At 37.5% G+C, this 19,865-nt stretch overlaps 2 protein-coding genes, 1 long non-coding RNA gene and 1 other non-coding gene across 5 annotated transcripts; 1 reads left to right on the top strand and 3 right to left on the bottom strand.

Annotated features, from left to right (window-relative positions):
- Positions 1 to 190: 190 nt before the first annotated feature.
- LOC105120883 (probable starch synthase 4, chloroplastic/amyloplastic) lies at positions 191 to 7,092 on the top strand. 2 transcript variants are annotated; one of them, XM_011019283.1, is made up of 16 exons: positions 191 to 726; positions 860 to 1,393; positions 1,784 to 1,882; positions 1,964 to 2,016; positions 2,179 to 2,236; positions 2,546 to 2,628; positions 3,305 to 3,382; positions 3,613 to 3,692; positions 4,140 to 4,336; positions 4,431 to 4,505; positions 4,802 to 4,842; positions 4,946 to 5,051; positions 5,382 to 5,464; positions 5,776 to 5,849; positions 6,412 to 6,534; positions 6,703 to 7,092. In XM_011019283.1, exons 1-15 carry the CDS (start codon positions 544 to 546, stop codon positions 6,522 to 6,524), a joined length of 1,857 nt encoding a protein of 618 aa, XP_011017585.1. In that variant the 5' UTR covers positions 191 to 543; the 3' UTR covers positions 6,525 to 6,534; positions 6,703 to 7,092. The 2 variants fall into 2 exon arrangements, with proteins under 2 accessions (XP_011017585.1, XP_011017584.1); XM_011019282.1 differs by having other exon boundaries at positions 192 to 726; positions 6,692 to 7,092.
- Positions 7,093 to 8,763: 1,671 nt separating this feature from the next.
- On the bottom strand, positions 8,764 to 10,117 carry LOC105120884 (uncharacterized). Its single transcript, XR_841435.1, has 3 exons — positions 9,737 to 10,117; positions 9,116 to 9,629; positions 8,764 to 9,011 (listed from the first exon to the last, which is right to left on the bottom strand). It is a non-coding gene; the product is annotated as an uncharacterized LOC105120884 (long non-coding RNA).
- Positions 10,118 to 14,445: 4,328 nt separating this feature from the next.
- Positions 14,446 to 19,515, bottom strand: LOC105120885 (uncharacterized). The gene is made up of 8 exons (XM_011019284.1): positions 19,121 to 19,515; positions 18,991 to 19,031; positions 18,729 to 18,918; positions 18,545 to 18,627; positions 18,046 to 18,435; positions 17,141 to 17,671; positions 16,022 to 16,234; positions 14,446 to 15,424 (listed from the first exon to the last, which is right to left on the bottom strand). The coding sequence occupies exons 1-8, from the start codon at positions 19,155 to 19,157 to the stop codon at positions 14,999 to 15,001; spliced, it is 1,911 nt and encodes a 636-aa protein (XP_011017586.1). The 5' UTR covers positions 19,158 to 19,515; the 3' UTR covers positions 14,446 to 14,998.
- A 49-nt stretch (positions 19,516 to 19,564) lies between these two features.
- TRNAI-UAU (transfer RNA isoleucine (anticodon UAU)) lies at positions 19,565 to 19,638 on the bottom strand. Its single transcript has one exon. It is a non-coding gene; the product is annotated as a tRNA-Ile (tRNA).
- Between the last annotated feature and the right edge of the window lie 227 nt (positions 19,639 to 19,865).

Here is a 19,865-nt window from a genome sequence, read left to right as displayed (position 1 = left end):
AATTTTTATATTAGCATATAAAAAATATAAAAAAATTAATTTTAAAAATTAAAAAAAAAAGTAAAAAAATCAATTTCTTGAAAACTTGTTGAAAACACAAAAACAAAGGGCTTTTACCATCAAAACTTTCTTTGAACTTCCTAGAGGTCCTTGGTACAATAATAAAAGGTTCAGGTAGTACTTTGAACGAGTAATGGATTTCATGGGCTAATGTATAAAATAATTTTTAAAATATATTATCTTAAAAGGACTATCCCTAAAAGATAGATGTCACTTTTGAGGGTAGCAGTACTGTGGTTTTTTTCACAAAATCTCCAGCACAAAACAAGACAGAAGAAGAAGAAGAAGAAGTACTGACAAGATATTTAAGTGACCATCTTGTTGGGATCTGGAATTATACTCTGTATTCATCATTTCCACTTCTAGATTTCCTCACGTTGTTACTTTTTCTTTCCCTCTTTATGCGCCCATAACATTTGATAGGCAAAAAAGGGTTTCTGTCTCATAACAGATTCTTGCTTCTTGTTGCTGACTGTCCATGAAATGATAATGGAGAATGCATTAGCAGGTAAGTTTCTTAAGCCATGCTTCCATTTGAATTCAAGAAAAGCAACATTGGTACTGCAGAAAAGGAAGGGAATTGGCACCTCCCACAAGTTCTGCTATCCTTCCAAATTCAAGATTCATCCCCTTGTTTCTCATCCCCTTCATCTCCCCAATTTAGAGGTACGACTCTTCCCATCTTTAGCTTTTCGTGTATAGTTTGTACTTTAAACACATAGAAGTTTCAAAATTTCATGCAAGAATTGGGATCTTTAGGATGCATGTTCTTGAAACAGAGTTCTACTATTTTCTGCAGGCGGGTGGTGTTGAAATACAAGAAAGTAGTTATGCAGGTTTAGTTTCTGATCAAGAAATTGTCTGGCCTTCTCCCGATGATGAAATCCCATTTTGGAAGAGGGATTTCCCTTCATGGAATGTGAGTCCAGAAGTGCCATATGAAAGTTCTGTCAAGGATTCTGATCTTATGCACATAATTCATGTCACAGCTGAGATGGCACCAATAGCTAAAGTTGGTGGACTTGGTGATGTTGTTACTGGACTTGCTCGAGCAAGTCTTTCTCGTGGCCATACAGTGGATATAGTGCTCCCCTTCTATGAGTGCATTCAGAAGCAGCAAATCAGTGACTTGGCATTGATCAGTACTTATGATTCTTATCATGATGGGAATTGGATTCCTACTAATGCCTATCGTGGAGTTGTTTCGGGCATTCCAGTGATATTTATTGAGCCATCAAATGAATTCTTCAAGGGGCAACAAGTATACGGCGGTTCATATAATGAGCTAGAGGCTTATTTGTTTTTTAGCCGTGCTTGCCTTGAATGGATGCAGGTTTGTAGGTTGATCCTCAATATGATCTTGGTTTTTCCTTTGACTTGACTTCCGATTCTTAGAAGTTCGAGTAAGCTTACACTAAATTGGAAATAGAAGGTTGAGGGATCAAGGGTTAGAGTTTGTATAACTAAAGCATGCTCAGACTATAAAGAACATATATGATTTACAACTTGCAGTTGTTTTTTAAGTCATTGACATAATGTTGAAGAAAATTACACCAGCATCTGCACTTACCCCTTCAGCTTCAAAAGTTCGCGTAATTTTGTCACTCCATTTCTGTTCAGCATCTTTTGCAGACCTTTGTTTCCCAGTTCATATCATTGTTATCCTTTAGTCCTTAACAAGCTCTTTTTTTGAAATTTCTGACAAGATAGAATATGGTGACAGGTAACAGGTGCTCAGCCTGACATTATCCATGTCCATGAATGGCAAATAGGTGCCTTGCCCCTGCTTTACTGGGATATGTATCAATATCTTTCACTGAAGGTATTTACTCTTCTTATTAGTAACTCTTCAGAATTTAATGCTCTGATTTAGTGTCAGTGATGTCAAAATTGTACTTTCTAGAAACCACGGATTGTATTAACTATACATAACATGGAGCATTTTGGAGAGTGCCGGTAAGTTATTATTTTCCTGTCTTTTTTACCGTCGTAAGTTTAAATTTCTCACAGCCTGTTCAACAGTATCAGTTGCTCACTATATGGGCCTTTTGGTGTGTTAATCCTAGCAGATCAAATTGAACATTGCATAAAAACATTGTGGTTTCTTTGCTTTGGCAGCCAAGAGCAACTCAGCAAGTGTGGTCTTGATGGTTCTATGTATGCAACAGCGGAGAAGGTGTGTATTTATATATATATATATATAGCAAATATCTGATGCTGCGGAGACATTTTATTAACATCCTAAAAAAATTGGAATTTATATTTCCTCTGAAAGAATTAGCATGTGGCATTTATATGTCTTTTCATTAGCATTGAACACATAGAAAGATATGGCGAGGAATTAAATTCACAATCAAGATCCTTTGGGGCTCCTTTTTTTATAGGAATCTGTAGGTGGTGTATCCTTTTTCTCACCAAAAGTCATTCAATTACTAGAAATACTGCCAATTCCCAAAACTTATTCTAATATCTCTCAACATGTCAGGCAGTTGATGATCGGACTATAGGCCATAATCCTGAGAGACTAAGCTTATTGAAAGGTGGAATTGTATACAGCAATGCAGTGGTGTAAGTAGTTTTGTTGTTTTGTCTGCAAAAGGTTCGTTCTTGATATGGTGTCATTTGGTCTAAAGTTGCATGTGAAGAACTGTAAATAGCCTATACCTGAAGTTGATTTTCATTCCTCGTTTGTAAAGGGTTTTGCTCTTTGGCAAACTAGTGTTGCATTACACTCATTATATTTCTTGACTTCTTATTCTAATGGATAAAGACATGTTGTCAGGCAGTCTTATTTTGTTAATAGCTTCTCTTTTTTTTTTTCATTTTATGAATATATACTCAGTTTCTTGAGAATAATTTGATGCTCCAATTAGTCGATTGGAACTAATCAAATAGTGATCCAAGTTTGGATCACCATCAATCAACACCAAAGTGGGAAATTTGAATTTTAAAGTTATGAAAATTGAATCCTCATATTCACCGGGGTTAGAAAACATTTAAATTTGGATAAAATATATGTATTAAGAACCTTATTTAAATTCTTCATAAATTATGATTTGAATGCTGACAGAAAGTGAGTTTTAACTCCTGCATGAAATGTTTTAGATGTGAATTTATTTGTTTACATGATGCATATCACTGAATCTGATGCACCCACATTTACAACCATTACAAGCATAGAATCCAGCACTACCCTTTAAGTCTATTTTATTTCCAAGAAACTAATTTTCTTTTCTATTTCCAGTACAGTCTCGCCAACATACCTTAAGGAAACTCTCTGCTCTGGTTGGTTGGCCAGCACTCTAATGATGCATTGTGATAAGTAGGTTCCACTTTATTATAAGCAATTCATGATTTAAAACTTCTTTTTCTTAGCTGTTTATTCCTTCAGCGTAATCAAATCAACTATCTTCTCACTTTTTAGCTATAGGAACTTGTGATTCGATAACTATGCTGCAGTAAATGCCTTATTGAACATTACTAACGTTGATGCAAAATTGTCTGCCTGGTTTATGATTCTATCTATCTTCCAATGTGGGTGCAATTCTGCAGGTACTTTGGTGTTTTGAATGGGATTGACACTGCAATGTGGAACCCTGCTACCGATGTTTTCTTGCCAGCTAAGTTCCATGGTAAACTAGTGATCAACTTAAACCTCTCTCTGTTAAAACTGTCTCTATATATGTCCTTTGAAAAGAACCTGGAAGCAGTCCAATACTTTTATTGACGCAGTTTTGATCTGATACAGCTACGTCTGTAGAACCTATACTCTGTTATATTTTTTGGTTCACACAATTATTTTGTATGAACAGTCTGTCGATAACCGCAGGCTGCTTGTTTTCCAATAAATGTATCATTTCGAGATATCTTCATAAACATATAGTAGCAAAAGGAATCAATATATGAATGTTCATACATTAACTGCTTGGAAAGTGTTGTTGTCTTTCACATTCAGCATCTACTTTCATCTAATTATTCAACCTGCCCTGCTTCAATTCACATCATAATCACGCAAAGTTAACATATGAATTTTAGATATTCATTCCAACTTTTACATATTGCTGTTTTGTTTCTAACAGCTCAAAAAATTGAGGGCAAGAAGTTGTGTAAATACTACGTACAAAGGGGGCTTGGTTTGGCTGCTAAAAGCATCACCAGCAGTAATCATGTGCCAGATGCAACAGTTAAGATCCCATTGGTAGTCTGTATTACTAGACTAGTTCCTCAAAAGGGTCTGCATTTGATTACTCATGCACTTAAGCATATTGAAGAACTGGTATGACTCTCCCTCCACCCATGCTTCCTTCCCCCTTCTCTCAGCTAAACATGGATTTAATGTTTCTCCTTCTATATTATTTGAGTCAATGTAGGGGGGGCAGATGATTGTCCTTGGAAAAGCTCCAGATGGTCGAGTTGAAGGGGAATTCAAACGTCTTGCAGATATGGTAATGAGCTTGAGGTTTTCAGATAACTAATGATTGGAGCCTCTTTTTTTTTTTTGCCCCACACCATTTATGATATTAACACCACTTGGTATTTCATGAGCTTGATAATGAAAGAAATTGCATTTCAATAGAAGAATACAATGTGATGCTCAAAAGGCAAGATATGAGCAACTGATATAGTGAAGTTGCAGGAATCATTTACTATTTTTCTCATTTTCTTTAATCTCTCTGTAATATGATCCTTTTTCTCATTAGCTGCTTTGCATAAATATAACAAAAACTCTTATCCTTTGCAGCATAACCAAGGTCCTAGCATCCGTATCCTTTTGATGTATAGGTAAATCATCATAGAAGCCATAACATGCTTTTAATATTTTGAAGTGATGTATAATGTCTGGCTAGGAGTTACTGTCATGGTTGTGTCTTTCTTTGTCACACAGTGAGGAGCTGTCCCACATGCTTTATGCTGCAGCAGACATGGTGTTAGTTCCTTCCATGTATGAGCCATGTGGACTTTCTCAAATCATTGGAATGCGTTATGGATCGGTATGCATGTAGCTTTGCAAAATGATTAAAATTAACCATTGTTATCTTGATATAAAATTGTGTTACTAAAACTACTTATCAATGACTTCGCTCATTTATTGGTCATATTATTGGCAAATTCTTAAGGTACTATTCTCTGAAGATGAACGTTTACACAGTCATGAGTGTATGATTAGTAGTTTTAATTGTAATTCTGTTGTGCATATTGTGTGGTTGCTCCCTTCCAGCAAGATCATTGAATGGACATACAAATGAATAGCAGATACATGGCATAAGCATAGGGAATGTAAAAAAGGGTGAAGCTCTCATCTGAACATAATGGTTTTTCAGGTTCCAGTTGTTAGAAAGACTGGTGGCCTTGCAGACACAGTCTTTGACATGGATGACCAGTCGAACCCTGAGATTGCTAATGGGTAATTTTAATTCAATTTGTGAAATTTGATTTGTTTTCAAAACCTCATATTGACACAATTTTCACCATTTTCTCCTGGACGGAAGTTTTAGGTCTCTGGGTTTTATCTTCATAGGGAAAAATGGACCAAATACCCAAATTAATTTCTTATGGATAAATCCAAGTAGGTGTCATGAAAATAGTGGATTGATGAAAACTTATGAACTTTTCAATATAATTTGGTGAAGAGATATTGTCTAGTGCTGGTTTACCTTATTTGGCTAGACAGTTATCCAGTGCTTTAACCTGATACTTCTGTCTTTATCTGGTCAGGTTTGTTTTTGAAGGAATTGATGAAGGATCCTTAAACTGGGCTCTAGACCGTGCATTTGCTTACTACAGAGATAGTAAGCTCTGCCTATTATAGTTCTTGCATGTTTACTTTCTCATGGACGACAGTCTTTTTTGCCATATACAATTTGCTCCAACAAGACCTCATTAGTGAGAGATACATGGCTCGTTACACTTGCTTGATAACATAGTACTACTGGTGGTACTGTTATTTCATAAATCATGAAAATCATCACTAAACTGGTGAGACGAATTGTGATTGTTGGTCTTCTAGACCTATCTGTTTTAAAAATTCAGTCAATCATCATCTGTAGGGTGTATAAAGTATGAAAAAATATCTCGAATTTTAGCTATGTGCCTTACTAAATATCAACCCCCTTACTGCTACGTAGTTCACTCTTGCAGTTAACATTTTCTGAATTTGGATTGGGTTTTGTTGATCTGCATAATTATTTCAATTTAAACATGAGTGAATGCATGCGTGCATCTTGTGATCTGACATGTAGATGTAGAGTGGTTCGGTCTTGTCAGATATTAAGATGGCATAGAGCTTCCTATCAGGTTAATGTTTTTAGCTCGAGGGTTTTGAATCTGTTCTGTCCTCGATTTGAATTGCAGAACCAGATGAGTGGAATGGCATTGTGAAGAAGGTAATCGAAATTGACAATAGCTGGAACAACACGGCTGGGAAATACATTGAAGTTTACAATTCAGTTAGAGGGAGATCTTGAAGGCACCCAGGTCAGTGATGGAATTTGTTCCAAGTTGTAAATTGCAAGATTCCCCTGATACAAATGCAAGAGCCGGGTCTAGGCCAGTAACATGCTTTCACTTTTGTTGTGGAACCTTCAATTCTTCTCTAAAGTTTTAGCACTGAAGAGTTTTTGTTTACATGAAGATGATGTTCAGCGAGTAGGATCTTGAAGGCACCCAGGTCAGTGATGGCATTTGTTCCAAGTTGTAAATTGCTAGATTCCCCTGATACAAATGCAAGAGCCGGATCTAGGCCAGTAGCACGCTTTCACTTGTGTTGTGGAACCTTCAATTCTGCTCTAAAGTTTTAGCAATGGAGAGTTTTTGTTTGCATGAAGCTGATGTACAGCGAGTAGGAAGAACAGCCTGAACAATAGACAATGAAGCAAAGAATCCACAATTACTAGCTGCTTATACTGTTCCAGAAGGATTTTTGTAACAGTATTGAGCATACTTGTAGTTTCATGTGTATTGACTTAACAATTTCAATTTCAACAAAATTTGGAATGGGAAAAGATGCTAGTGCTGCTGCACCCTATAAGTTAACCATTGGTAGTTTACATGTCATTATAGGCAATCAACTTTAAAAATAAGATAAACTGATGCCTCAGTAGATTGCAAAATTAGTTTTTTAAAAAAATCATATCACTAGCCCCAGGATTTTCTGCTGTTAAATGTCAGAAATAAAAAGACATCCAAATAATAAACAACACAGCATTGCCATGATCAGCTTCTCATAAATTGAACATCCAACAACTGCCTTGAATGTAGCATTACAGATCAGTAAAGAATAGCTGCTGGCAGGCATCCAGTAAATATTGTTGTGTTGGAACTTCTGAAGAATAGAGAGAACTGCCGCAGTAGGCCAATATGTTTTCTGTATGTTTTACTGTTGCCTCGTATCCGAATAGATGATGCTAATTATTTGATGAGCTTATTTTGAGTTCTTCCATCAAATTTGAGAAGCTGAAGTGCTATCGGTGAGTAACTGAGCAAGGAAAGAACATTCGTGGACATTTATCTGCATAGTTATAGAAAGAAAACAAAATGTGTTTAAACATGACTTTTATTCTCATCAATATTGATTGATGAGTTCTATTCTTTACCATCATCTAGAACTAGAATGAGGTCACTCTTGATAACAGTGGTTATCCGATGAGCAACATTGATGACTGCGCATTCATTGGTTTCTTTCTGCAATGTTTAATGATACTGTCAGTTGCTGAATCGATCGATGCAGTAGACTATCAAGAACAAGAATTTTTTTCTTGTGCAGTAGTGTTCTTGCAAGGCAAAAGCCTGGACTCCAGTTTTCACCCTCTTCAGAAACTGCATCATTTTTCAGAATTGTAACAACTAAATGAAGCAAAATGGACAGTTCTAGAAAAATGAGTGCTGCTAATCTGTGTTTTTCCGTATTGTTTACCTTGGACATCAAAATATTCTGATCTTGCCTTGCTATCCCATCCAAATGGCAATGTCTAAGAATCTGAAAAAATATCAGCAGCTTTTGATGAGAACATGATTATAGTTCATTGATATAAGGAGGAAGATTTCAGATTCTTACTTCACAGATTTCCTCATTGTTGTGATGTTGCACAGGATCCAGATTATTCCTCATGGTTCCCTGGAAGTGTTGGGTCCAGAGGTATTATGCTTATGGTGGATCTTAAATGATACAAACCAACTGAAGTTATATCTAGTCTATCAATTGTATGTCCTTATGAGGGCTCAACCAGCAGAATAGAGCTTGAATTAGAGTTGATTTTCCACTTCCAGTTCTTCCCACAATTCCCATTTTCTTCTGTCCAGGTAAAGTGTAATTTGTTCTCTTGAGAACTGGTGGGAGAGCAGGGTCATAATGTATGCCAGTAAAGTGGAGACAAATAATGTCTCATCTCTAGTATATTTACTACTATATACAAGTAAGAATAACTAATCTTCCATATAATACATGACGGAGGTTTAATTTAAGATATATATCGTTACATGATTTATGATCTTTACTCTCAGTTTAGTGTGTATATATGTACTCAGTGAAGAGCTGTGTGTATAGAGAGTACAGGGAGGAAAAAATAAAAAAAACTTGAGTGAAAATAAATTGAGTAGAGTTTTCTCCTCCTTGTTTGTATTGTTTCCTTGATAAATTAATACAAACCAGTAACTATATAGTAACTATGTGAAGTAGATATATTGTCAAATCATATAAATTTATGTCTTTAATTTCTGGAATGACCCAACATGACATACTTCGAGGTTTTTAATTTCCATGTAACCAGTCTCTGGCCATTTCGGTTCTGGACTTCAATCTTTAAGGGCAGAAGGTGCCTCGCTTGGTATGCAACTAAACAGAATTATTCTCTCGACCGAGATCATCTTGTTCTCGACACTGCACACATTCCAAATAACCCAAGCTTGTAGAATATTAATCTTCAGACCATAGGTGACAGCAAGTCCTGCCAAGCCTGAAATAAGATCGGCTCCATTTTAGTTAGGCAATTTCATGTTTCCAGGGTTCATGCAAGTATAAAGCATCAAGAACAGCTTAACTATCATAGAATGTGCTTACTGCGGTTAGTGCCTGAGCCTGATAGAGTCACTAAGATCATAAGAACAACGAAGAAGCCAAGACTTAATAGAAAGTTTATCCTAACACAGAGCCATTCCATTGTCGTGGAATTGTGTAAACTAATGCGTGAAAAATCATCAACCAGGCCAAGGTTTTTGGTGTAGAGTTTTTCATCCTTGTTGAAGCAACGGATAGGCACTACCCAGCAATTGTTTCCGAGAAGTGATGCAGAAGTGGAGCCTTTTGAATTCAAACCATCCTAGCCAGTTCTCTGGCAGTTTTAATGCAATAAGCCTGCACAGAACTTTGAAAAAATTCAGCGCCTAGTAACTACATACATGTTTTGAGGAAGAAACAGATTATCGTGCTGCACATATATTTATGTGAGACTGCTGGCTATTCATGCCACCTGTGACATGAGGGCGATGACACTGACAAGCTGAATAAGAGCAAACACTAATCCAGCTATTCTGTAAGATACATCAAAGTCGACAGTAGCTTGGTCTGTAGAAGACTGCAGTGAAAGCAAGGATAAAAGTACCAGAATATAGATAAGATAAGGAACTAGACTTCAATCAGGAAAAACGCAAATACAAAACAGTGCTGGGCGAAAGGACTAACCTCGACAAGGATTTAACTTGAAGTAGTGTCGAAAAATGACATAGGAGCTTGAAGAATCGATGTTTTTAGGACATTGAAGAGATGATGATAAGTATTAAAGGTGATGAATGTTAACAGAAGTGCCCTTGCCAATACAAAAACAGAGCTCCCACCAGAAATTAAAGAAAAGATCTCGCCATCAGTTGCTTTTCGCTGACCCTGCCCTCTTTCTTGGTTTCCCACGCAATCCTATAATTGCTTCCCATTTGCAGTGCTTGGAAGAAAATATGAAAAGTAGAAGAAATGAATATATTGCTGCGTTCAGAGGAGGGTCAAAACTAGAGTCCAGGGCAAAGACAACTCATTTGTCTGGCAAGGGTACTGCTGCATAAAAGTTAAGTTCTTGTTCAGTAACATAAATTTTAATGTCATTAAAAATTTACATAATTATTAATTTTAAAATCTGTTAAAATAATTAAGATATGCATAAGCTGCTCAAACATTCATGGTAATCTAAAAAAATCTTGTTTTGGATGAGGCCACTGCATCCATTGATATGGCAACTAATAATATCATTCAGCAAACAATGAGAAATGAAACAAATGGTCCCTACCATCAGCAAGAAGCAGGTCACTGTAGACACATAGACAGCAATATTATTTGCTATTCTTTTTTTTTTTCAAAAATTAGATTCACTTTTTTTTTTTTACCCAAAAAATCTATAACATGCTCTAACCACCTTAAATCCATACATAAACTCAAAACAAATATGTTTGAAACTCTTTTTACTAAATAAATTTTTTAATGTTAAAATTAACTATTTTGATGTTTAGAATTGGTGTTAACAGTGAATTTATTTTTTTATTGTTGAAATTCATTGATTTTATTTTTATTCTTTCAAATCACTGACTGAAAAATAAAAAAATAATAAAATTTTAGACTAATCACACTTTTTTGGAAATTCTAAAATTTAGAGAGATTGATATTTATAATTTGTATGTGTGTGTATGTATATGTATATATTATTTAATAAATAAATCATAACATATTGATTCTCATCCTATCCACCTCTTGACCAGACATCATCCAAGTTTTTTTTCTAACCGGATGGGAGACAACTAAGAGTAAGTTTGCTGGCCGCACAAACAAAGAGCGACTAATTAGTGGCGAGGCATAAGAGTTGGCTTTAGGAGCACCATCTTCCGGTCAGTCACCATCATGTGTAATTAATAAATAGAGACATGCCATCTGCGACGAGACAGACCGAGCAATAAACTGATTAGTCTCTTGGTAATAAGAGGAGTACTGTTACACTGTTAAATGTGCGCTGGGTGCACATCTAAGGCATGATGTCCAATACCAGGTTTAAGGGTGCTGACAGTCATACCAACGATGGGATAAATTAGCAGCGCAGATTTATGCGGCTATAAGTTTGTCAAAGGAAAAATCAGCAGCACAGAATGCTAGGCTTGACGATGGAATGTCCAAGCCAGAATGACAGACTCATCAGTGGCATAGGCTGGCGAGAACTAGGGCTGTCGAGAATTGGGGCTGTCAAGGAATTCAACAGCGCAGACACTGGGAGCCTGCGCGCAGATGGGAATTTGGCAGCGCAAGATTTGGCTAGCTTGCACGCAGATGCGAATGCGGCAGTGCAGACATTGGGGCCTACACGCAGTTGCGAATTTGGCAGCGAAGGAATTGGGGCCTGCACGCAGATGCGAATTCGACAGCGCAGGAATTGGGGCCTGCACGCATAAGCGAATTTGGCAATGCAAGATTGGGGCCTGCATGCAGTTGCGAATTCGGCAGCGCAGGATTTGGGGCCTGCACGCAGAAGCGAATTGGGCAGTGCAAGATTAGGCAACCTGCACGTAGATGTGCATTCGGCAGCGCAGACATGGGAGTCTGCACGCAAATGTGGATTTGGCATCGCAGTATTTGACGACCTGTTACCCAGGGTGCGCACTCGGCAGCGCACAAGAGCTTGCGCAAGTCAGGGGCTTGACTTGGCAAGATCAAAAACTTGGACGAAGGACTGTCCAAGGCATGTGGGTGATTTAGCAGCAGATGAAGCTAGAGCTGGCAAATAAGGCTGTCAGGCAAGCATGCAGAAAGTGGGAGCATAACTAGGGTGTTTCCAAGTTGCTGAAATCATGAAGCACATGGGGGAGGAAGTTCTCCACTATATCCTGGAAATAGAGATATGGGTGAGCCGCAAATGATCATGGAGATCATAGGGGCGTAAGTGCCTATTATGTCCTAAAATATGGGGATCATGGGGGTGCCCTGCAGCTCACTGATGTAACCATATTATTCGATAGTTTCACCCACTTTTACCTAATGTTTTGTCCATGTTTTATATGTAAAATGCCTTGATATTCTTTGTTTTATGTTTTGAAGGCACTTTTGGATGAAAAATGCAAAAAGGAGTAAATTGGAGATAATTGGCAGATTTGACATTCAGTCGATGTTTTGTGCAGAGTGTGAGTTCTAGAGATCAAAATGAAGTGATTCCAGTGGCTCTAAAAAGCTAACATTCATACCTTTCTGGAAATGTAATGCAAGAAAAATACAAAGAGGAAGATCATGGAAATCACATCCTTCAAAGTCAAATCTCGTATTCTGCCACTGTTGACCTTTGTCCATTCAAAATTTCATATCTGGAGCTATAGAATTCCAATTGATGCAAACTCAATTTTGTTGGATTCATGACTCAAAGGTCTAGAAACGCTCCAATTTTCAGCCAAAAACGATGTCAGATGAGGGCGATATGATTTTTCAAAGATGACAACTGAATTCTGCCAGCAATCAGGTTTCGTGAAGAAATGAGTCCAAATTATGTTTCGAAGCTTCTAAACTATCATCCAAGTTATAATTTCAGCAATTTAGCCCCTCTAGTAAATCAATCTAGAAGGTCAAGAAAAGTAGCCACCAACCTCAATCCACCAACCTCAAATCACCAACCACAAACCAGCTGCAAGTTGGAATGCTGCCATTGTCAAAGAAGGAGGCTACAATGGTGGGTTGTTTGTGGTGACTACTAATGTCAAAGTTTGGCAAGTTTGGCAGCCACCATTGTTGATAAAGAAGCAAGAGGAGCTGCCATTGAAGCCTATATATAGACATCAAGAGAGCCAAGAAAGAAGAGGAGGGAGTGCAATAGAATCAAAGAAAGGTGGTAGCAACTAGAAGTGAAGAAACACAAACTCTCCTCTCTACATACTAGAAATAATGCTTTCTTTTATCTTTAGGAGTAGTTGTTCAATAGATATGCAAGGCTAAGCTCTTTTCTTGGTTGCAAGGACGCAGAAACTTTCAGATTTCAAGAACTGTGAGATTTATTCTTCCATTTATTTTTAGTTTGTATTATGAATGAGTATGAATGTTTTCCTATGCATATTTTCTATGATTGTTGTTGATAATTGCTAGAGCGGACTCTAAGTTATTATTGTGAACAATCTATTGCTAAGTTTGATATCAAAACCGGAGTTAGGGTATATAAACTTGTGAAGCAACTAAGCTTGATAATTGTGGCGGAACTACGTTATTAAACTTAGGGAAAACATTTGATCAAAGCAACACAAGCAGACAACTTGGTTGTTAAGATTAATGAATTTATCTAGATCTTAAGGCTGCCATTAGATTAAATCATTAGTGCGGACACTGTGATTATTTGTTGGTTAGGGCTAGTTATACGGCGGATCCGTTAATTAACCAAAGTTAAGAAAAGATAAAAATTCAAAATATAAACTGGAGTTTCGTTTCAAGGATCGGTTCTGATTTCTGTAGGTGGATGTGTGCTTGTGACCAAGGTTTGTTTTCTTGATAAATTTCAGTTTTAATTGATTGTGTTTACTAGTTTAATTTCTTCCATAGTTTAGATTATCACAAATCAAAACCCCCCAATTGCATAACGTATAGCATAAAAATCTAAACTAAATCTTCCTCGTGGGATCGATCCCTTGCTTGCTCTATACTATCTTGTGTGATTTAAGTGTAAGGGTAATTAATTTGTGCGACCGCGACATCGCAACACTCACATACTTGGCTATAAATGGTGATGGTAATTCTTTGTTGTATAGGGAGAATACATAGAGAATAGAATGCATAGAGAGGAAATAACGTATGTAAACTTGTTGGTGTAGCATGCGAATTCTGTGCATAGCACACGTTGTGTAATCCTTTGTTGATGAGATAAATAAAGGTTGAGAGGTATTCTTGTATTCTCAGTGTGCTTGGTTAAGAGCAATTCTACTTGTGTATTCCGCTTGTCTTTAACATGGGAAAGTGGCGAAACCTCTCGGGTGAGGGAAACACTTAGTTAATAGGCAAACACGAGTGGATAGACGAGGAAAGGCTGAGTCTAGCGAGGGACTAGGCTGCCGCACGGGTTTATTCGCGTAGCGAAAAATTACCCTGTGACAAGTACCATCACGGCATGTCAAGTGGCCATCAATGATGAAAGAGGATTCTTCAACTGCACAATAAAATAGAGAATGAGCTCTTAAACAAGGCAATACAAGCCCTTCTTTGCAGCCATTTTTTGTCCTCCTTTCGTGTGCTTAAACTTGTTGCAGAAACCTTAAACAATCTCTCTTGTTTGCAAATTGTAATGCATGTGGTTACCCACCTCCACTTCCAACCTAAAACATGGACTGCCAACAAGGTAACACCGTGACAGATGAAGGAACAAATGCTCAATGTATTAAACATACAACAGCACAAAAGGAGGGCAATTATTCGAAGGAATTGTATTGAGGGAAATTGTTGAATTTTCTCTCTTTTTTATTAAACTCTTCTTATCACTATTTTGCCTCCATAATGGTAACATTACAAACCTTCTAATAGCCAAATGCTCTCTGGAAAATCAGTAGAAAGAGAAACCAGGATTAAATTCAAATTGGGCATCAACTACATAGTATACAAAATCTACTCCTCCTACTTTACACTGCCATCCCAATGACTTTCACCACCTCACCAATCACCATTGTCTTCCCCGTTCAAAATAACCCAGACAAAAAAAAAAAAAAAAAAAGCACCTTGACCACATTAACTTCCCTCAATTGTCCGTAAAGATCGAAAAACAAAAACCAGCTTGTTACTTTTTGTCGTCAGGCTACTCAGATGCCCAATACACCACCCCACATGTCAGTGAGCAAAGAATCTATAAAACTTTTAAGAGGGGTTTGCTCCGTCAGGGACCAGCAATCCAGCGATTCTGGCAACTACAACTAACAGCTCCTATCTGTCAACTTAACTGTGGTCATCATCCCAACAGGCTTAATCCTGGTATTTGTGGCTGCCCTCTTTCGACTTTAAAGCAGGAGACAAGTCATGGTTGTTGGAATCTTCGACTTTTGAAACCTCAATGTTTGAATCATTAGCGAGTTCCGCAGAAGTATTGCAATTAATGGCCGGTAAAACCTCCATACCAGGTCTTAAACTAACAACCTCTTCTCTGGCAGCCAGTTCTTTATTAACATCATCCAACTGGAGAGATTGCACAAAACTATCAGATATTTGATTTATGGTATCATCAGCAAGCAAACCTGGACCAGCTACTTTCAAACTAGGTTGCTGTCTGGCCTTCCTTTCCTTCAAAGCTCTCTCACATTGATCATAAAATCCAAAATCATCGATGATAGATGTAGGTGCATCATAATCCTTGAAAATTTTCAACATCTCAATACCCTGTTCTAGTTTCACCTGAGTATTTCAGCAAAAAGGGAGAGAGAAATGAAACAACCCATTAGGCCAAAAGAACTAATCAATAAAAGGAGTTGAAGCCAAAAGAAAATTGGCAAAAAAGATGCTTGACCAGAAAAATTCATCTTGATTGAATGGTATATGCAAATAAGGCTAAACACAGATTCAAAAGGGATAATGAGATTAGCAAAAGCTTAGATGATGTCTGATTCACGAGAAATATGTCAGCAGCTGGAAGTAGATATAAATTAGGACCGGCAAGAATGTAATGAAGTTATAAACACTAAAAATTATCCTTTCAGATCATAAGCAACTAGGCACAACACTCTAGCATCTCCTATTCAAAGAAATAGTACAGACAGCCCAGGACAATTCAACACCAAAAAAGAAAATAGATTGCTGTGCTTTTTGGATCACCAGACCACTCCACTCAGCATAGAAAATCATTTTGAAACCTGAGTAATTGTCCTATGTTTCATTACAGAAATAACGAATCAAGAGAAGGATCCCTCCATTCTAGACACTAAGTCCAAAATAAAATAATATCAATAATAATAAAAGAGGAGAAATGTTGATAATTTTTTTTTATAGCTTTACCTCTTGTGAATCTCGACTATGAGTAACAGGCTTGTTATCATTGTTTTCAAGTAGTATGTGCCGGAAACGACTGTTGGGAACATCTTTGATAATATGCCACTGGACTGGGAACTGGCCATTCCATCTATCTTGCTTCCAATAATCAGCATCCTTCTCAAAATCTACAGGTCCAACCATTTCCGCTACTCCACAGAACTGTCCACTTGCATTGACCTGCACAAAGAGAGAAACAAATCCAAGACCATTAATAAACCAAAAATAAAAATTATATTTCAGAGCAAGAGACAATTTAAAATAACACGCAAGTACGCAGGTTTCAGAAACAACTTGCTCACTAAAATGATTCTGATGTCCTTCAAAAAGTAGAAAATAACAAGATGCAGAAGGAATCTCCAAAAAGACTCTTACAGAATCCAGTCGACAAGTTAGAAACCAGCCAACATGAACCCATAGACCATGATCACCAAAATTTAGAATTTAACCCAATATAAGATACAGAATAAGGACAACTTTACAAGGAATAGCAAGAAGCAAATCTAAGCATGATGGAAGTGATTCAGTTGAATAGAAAAAAAGATGCATGAAATAAACAGCTTCAAATAATACAAGCACAAGACGTCAGCATGAGACCTTCAACATCTGGCTAGTTCCATGTTAACTTTTACATATATAGGTCTGTATTCAAGAAACAACTACCACTTCCTTTAAACTGACTAGCACCTCAAAGCATAAAAATCAGTGATCACCTGCTTATTCAACTGACTTCTACTGCCAAACAATAAAAGAAAAGACATTGTGAACAAAGGTCTGTGGCCTTCTGCTGGCTTCTAAAACAAATACAAACTCAATCCAAAAGTAAAATCTCAAACATAAAAGCAGCAGAATTAATGCCCAGATCAAAGAGGATGCCCTTTACTATCCATAGATAGCTCGATCCAAGCTAACATATTCAACCATCATAGATAGCTCGATCCAAGCTAAAATATTCAACCATTTATTACAATTGAATAAACTCTAAAAGCATTAGCTTCAACCAGGTTCCCAGTAATCACATTGCCCCTAATATTGATGATAATGGAAAACAAAGCATTAAAATGATGTCAAGTTACACTAACATACCGAAAACAAGAGAAAGACTGGACAGTTTCCCTCCTTTTCCTTTGCTTCACGATACGCTGCATCAATTTTTTTGTTCCCATGTGGCGTGCTTGCCCAAATACTATATTTAATACTTTTATGAACATTATCCTCACTGAAAGACTTGATTATGAAGAACTTGGCATTCTTGTAATCAGTGACAAAAACTGGCCGGTTATATAAATCAAGCTGAACCCCAGAGCTAGCAGAATTGCCTTCGCTTTTACCAGAGGAGGAAAGCTGTTCAGTGGTGTTCTTGCCCTTAAGCTTTGAAGCCCTTGGTCCTCGATTACGGTCAAAACCAAGCGGATCATTAGAAGAATAAATTGAACCCTGATCTCTCTCTCTTCTCCTACCCTTATCAAATCCAACTTGTGTCCGGTCATTAGCCCCTGCATAAGAAATTGAACCACCACCAAAACCAGTGCTCTGATAAGAGCCACCATGCGAGTAATGTCCAACAGAAGATGTTGATGTATATCCATATCCATGCAATGGTCTTTGCTGATAACCCTGGAACCATTTAAAAAAAAATTAGAAGCTCTTTATCAAACACCAAAGAGTCAGACAAGAAGCTGCTAGTTAAGAACAAGGACAAGCATGCAAGAAGACTTACTAGAACTAATCTTAACCCCTTGTTCTAAGCAGGTAACTTAACAACTTCTAGTAATCATGATGTGTCAAGATCTTGAACAAAATTTACTTCAAAACTCTTAATAAAAGTCAACGGGTTTTTTTGGGTTTAGAAACTTGTGCATCAATTCTGAAGAAACTAAATGGCAGTAGTGACAAGCAAGGAAAACAAGCAGAAGAGGTGAATAAGAAAAAGAACTCAAAACTTTAGGAAATCCTAGATTTTGCAATAGCTGGGACAAGATAAAACAAACCTGTGCAGCATGGTGCTCATATGGCCCAAGTATGCCCACTGGTTGAGGATAAGCAGATGCAGATGTTAAAGAACCAGAGCCAGGAGCCCCAGGCACATTCCCCCCACCAAATGACCCATACTGTACCATGTAACCTGATCCTGGTCCAAAAAAGGAGTTCTCACCATTGCTTTCCGATGATGTTAGCTCTGATGAGCCTAGAGGACCTGACGATGGCATATTTGGATTGTAAAATGGTGAAAATGGAATCTGCTGTGGAGAGTATAGCTGGCCATCTAGTACTATAGGAGTTAGAGGTGTAGCAACTGGAGAATATTGGCCGTATCCCATATCAGGATTAAAGCCATATCCAGAATGAAACGTAAGAGATTGATTATCATTGTAGATAACCTGCTCACATCCATGACACGAAGAAGAAGAAGAAACAACAGAATTATTCGTTCAAAACAACGGAAACAGAATTCTACAAAAATCCGAAATTGAAAGGAAACGTTCTCACCGATGATAAATGCAATCCATCGGCCGCATTAAGATGATGATGTGGAGAATACCCATCCCAAACACCAGTGCCATGGCCATAACCTAAATAAGCAAAAACCACTCGCAACACTCTAATCAATATTCTGACAAATACAGCTCATTCTTAACCATGAACAATACAACAGGGAAGGCAGCTAACTAACCGGCATAAGGTGGTGGCATTGCCTGGTCATGCGAGGAATAATCATAAACATTGAACTGCGGCGGCGGCGGAACAATACTAAGATCCGGAGGAGGAGGTGCAGTCAAAGAAGATTGGGGGCGTTTTATAATGGCTGATTCCGCAGAAGGAGGATTGGCTGAAACAATCCTCTCATCATCCGCCGAGAGCGACTAATAAATAAATTACTCATAGATAAGGTATAAGAAAAAAAATCCCGGTAATTATTAATTAAAAAAAACTACCTGGTCCATAGCAGAATTATGGCGATTAGTAAGTGTTTCTCCTGCAAAAGAGATTATTAACAAACTCGGCTATTTTCAAAAAAAGAAAGAAAAAGGCATGAAATAAGTAAAGAGAGAGGGAGATAGGTACCAGGCGGGGGTGAAAGACGATGTTGATTCTCGTCCATGGATTTTGAATTTGAATTTGAGAGAAAGAGAGAGGAGATCTAGGGATGGCTGAATTTTGTATTAAGGAAAAAGGACGAAATTAATATAGGAATAATTAATTAATTAATTAGGAGTTGATTTGGATTTGGAATTGGAATTAAAATATTTTTGAGTTTGAGAGGGAAAGGGAAACCATCGTATAAGGAAGAGGAAGGAGGGTTTAGGGTTTTTTTATTCATATATGACTAAGGAGCGATCTATCTTCCCGTCCGCCGTGGAGGTGGCGGTGGCGGAATACGCTCACCTGCAAACGAGGCGAGGAAAGACAATAGCTGGACCAAATACTGTATAGTATGGGTGGGGATACCATACCACTCTTTTCAATTTCTTGATCGAAAATTAAATTTCTTAAAAACATAAGATGTGTTGGTCCCGGCGGGGCTCGAACCCGCGACCTTCGGCTCATAAGACCAACGCTCTAACCAACTGAGCTACGGGACCGTTCAGCTATGGCACTGTCAATTATAAAATATATTCTAGGCCCTGTCCTAAAATGATACTCACTATGCCAATCCGCTGAACAATTGTTTTTGTTGCAGCAGAAAATTAAGGTTACAAATGATGGTAAAATCACTGCCGTATCTTTGAAGAAAACTGCAGTGATCTTCTAAGACACGTTGGTTTGACTTGATGTACCATTTTATAACAATGGAGTATGAATATCAATC

Source organism: Populus euphratica, unplaced genomic scaffold, assembly GCF_000495115.2.
Source record: "Populus euphratica unplaced genomic scaffold, PopEup_1.0 scaffold31.1, whole genome shotgun sequence".
In the NCBI taxonomy this organism is placed as follows: Eukaryota; Viridiplantae; Streptophyta; class Magnoliopsida; order Malpighiales; family Salicaceae; genus Populus; species Populus euphratica.
This window is presented reverse-complemented; position numbering and strand designations above follow the sequence as displayed.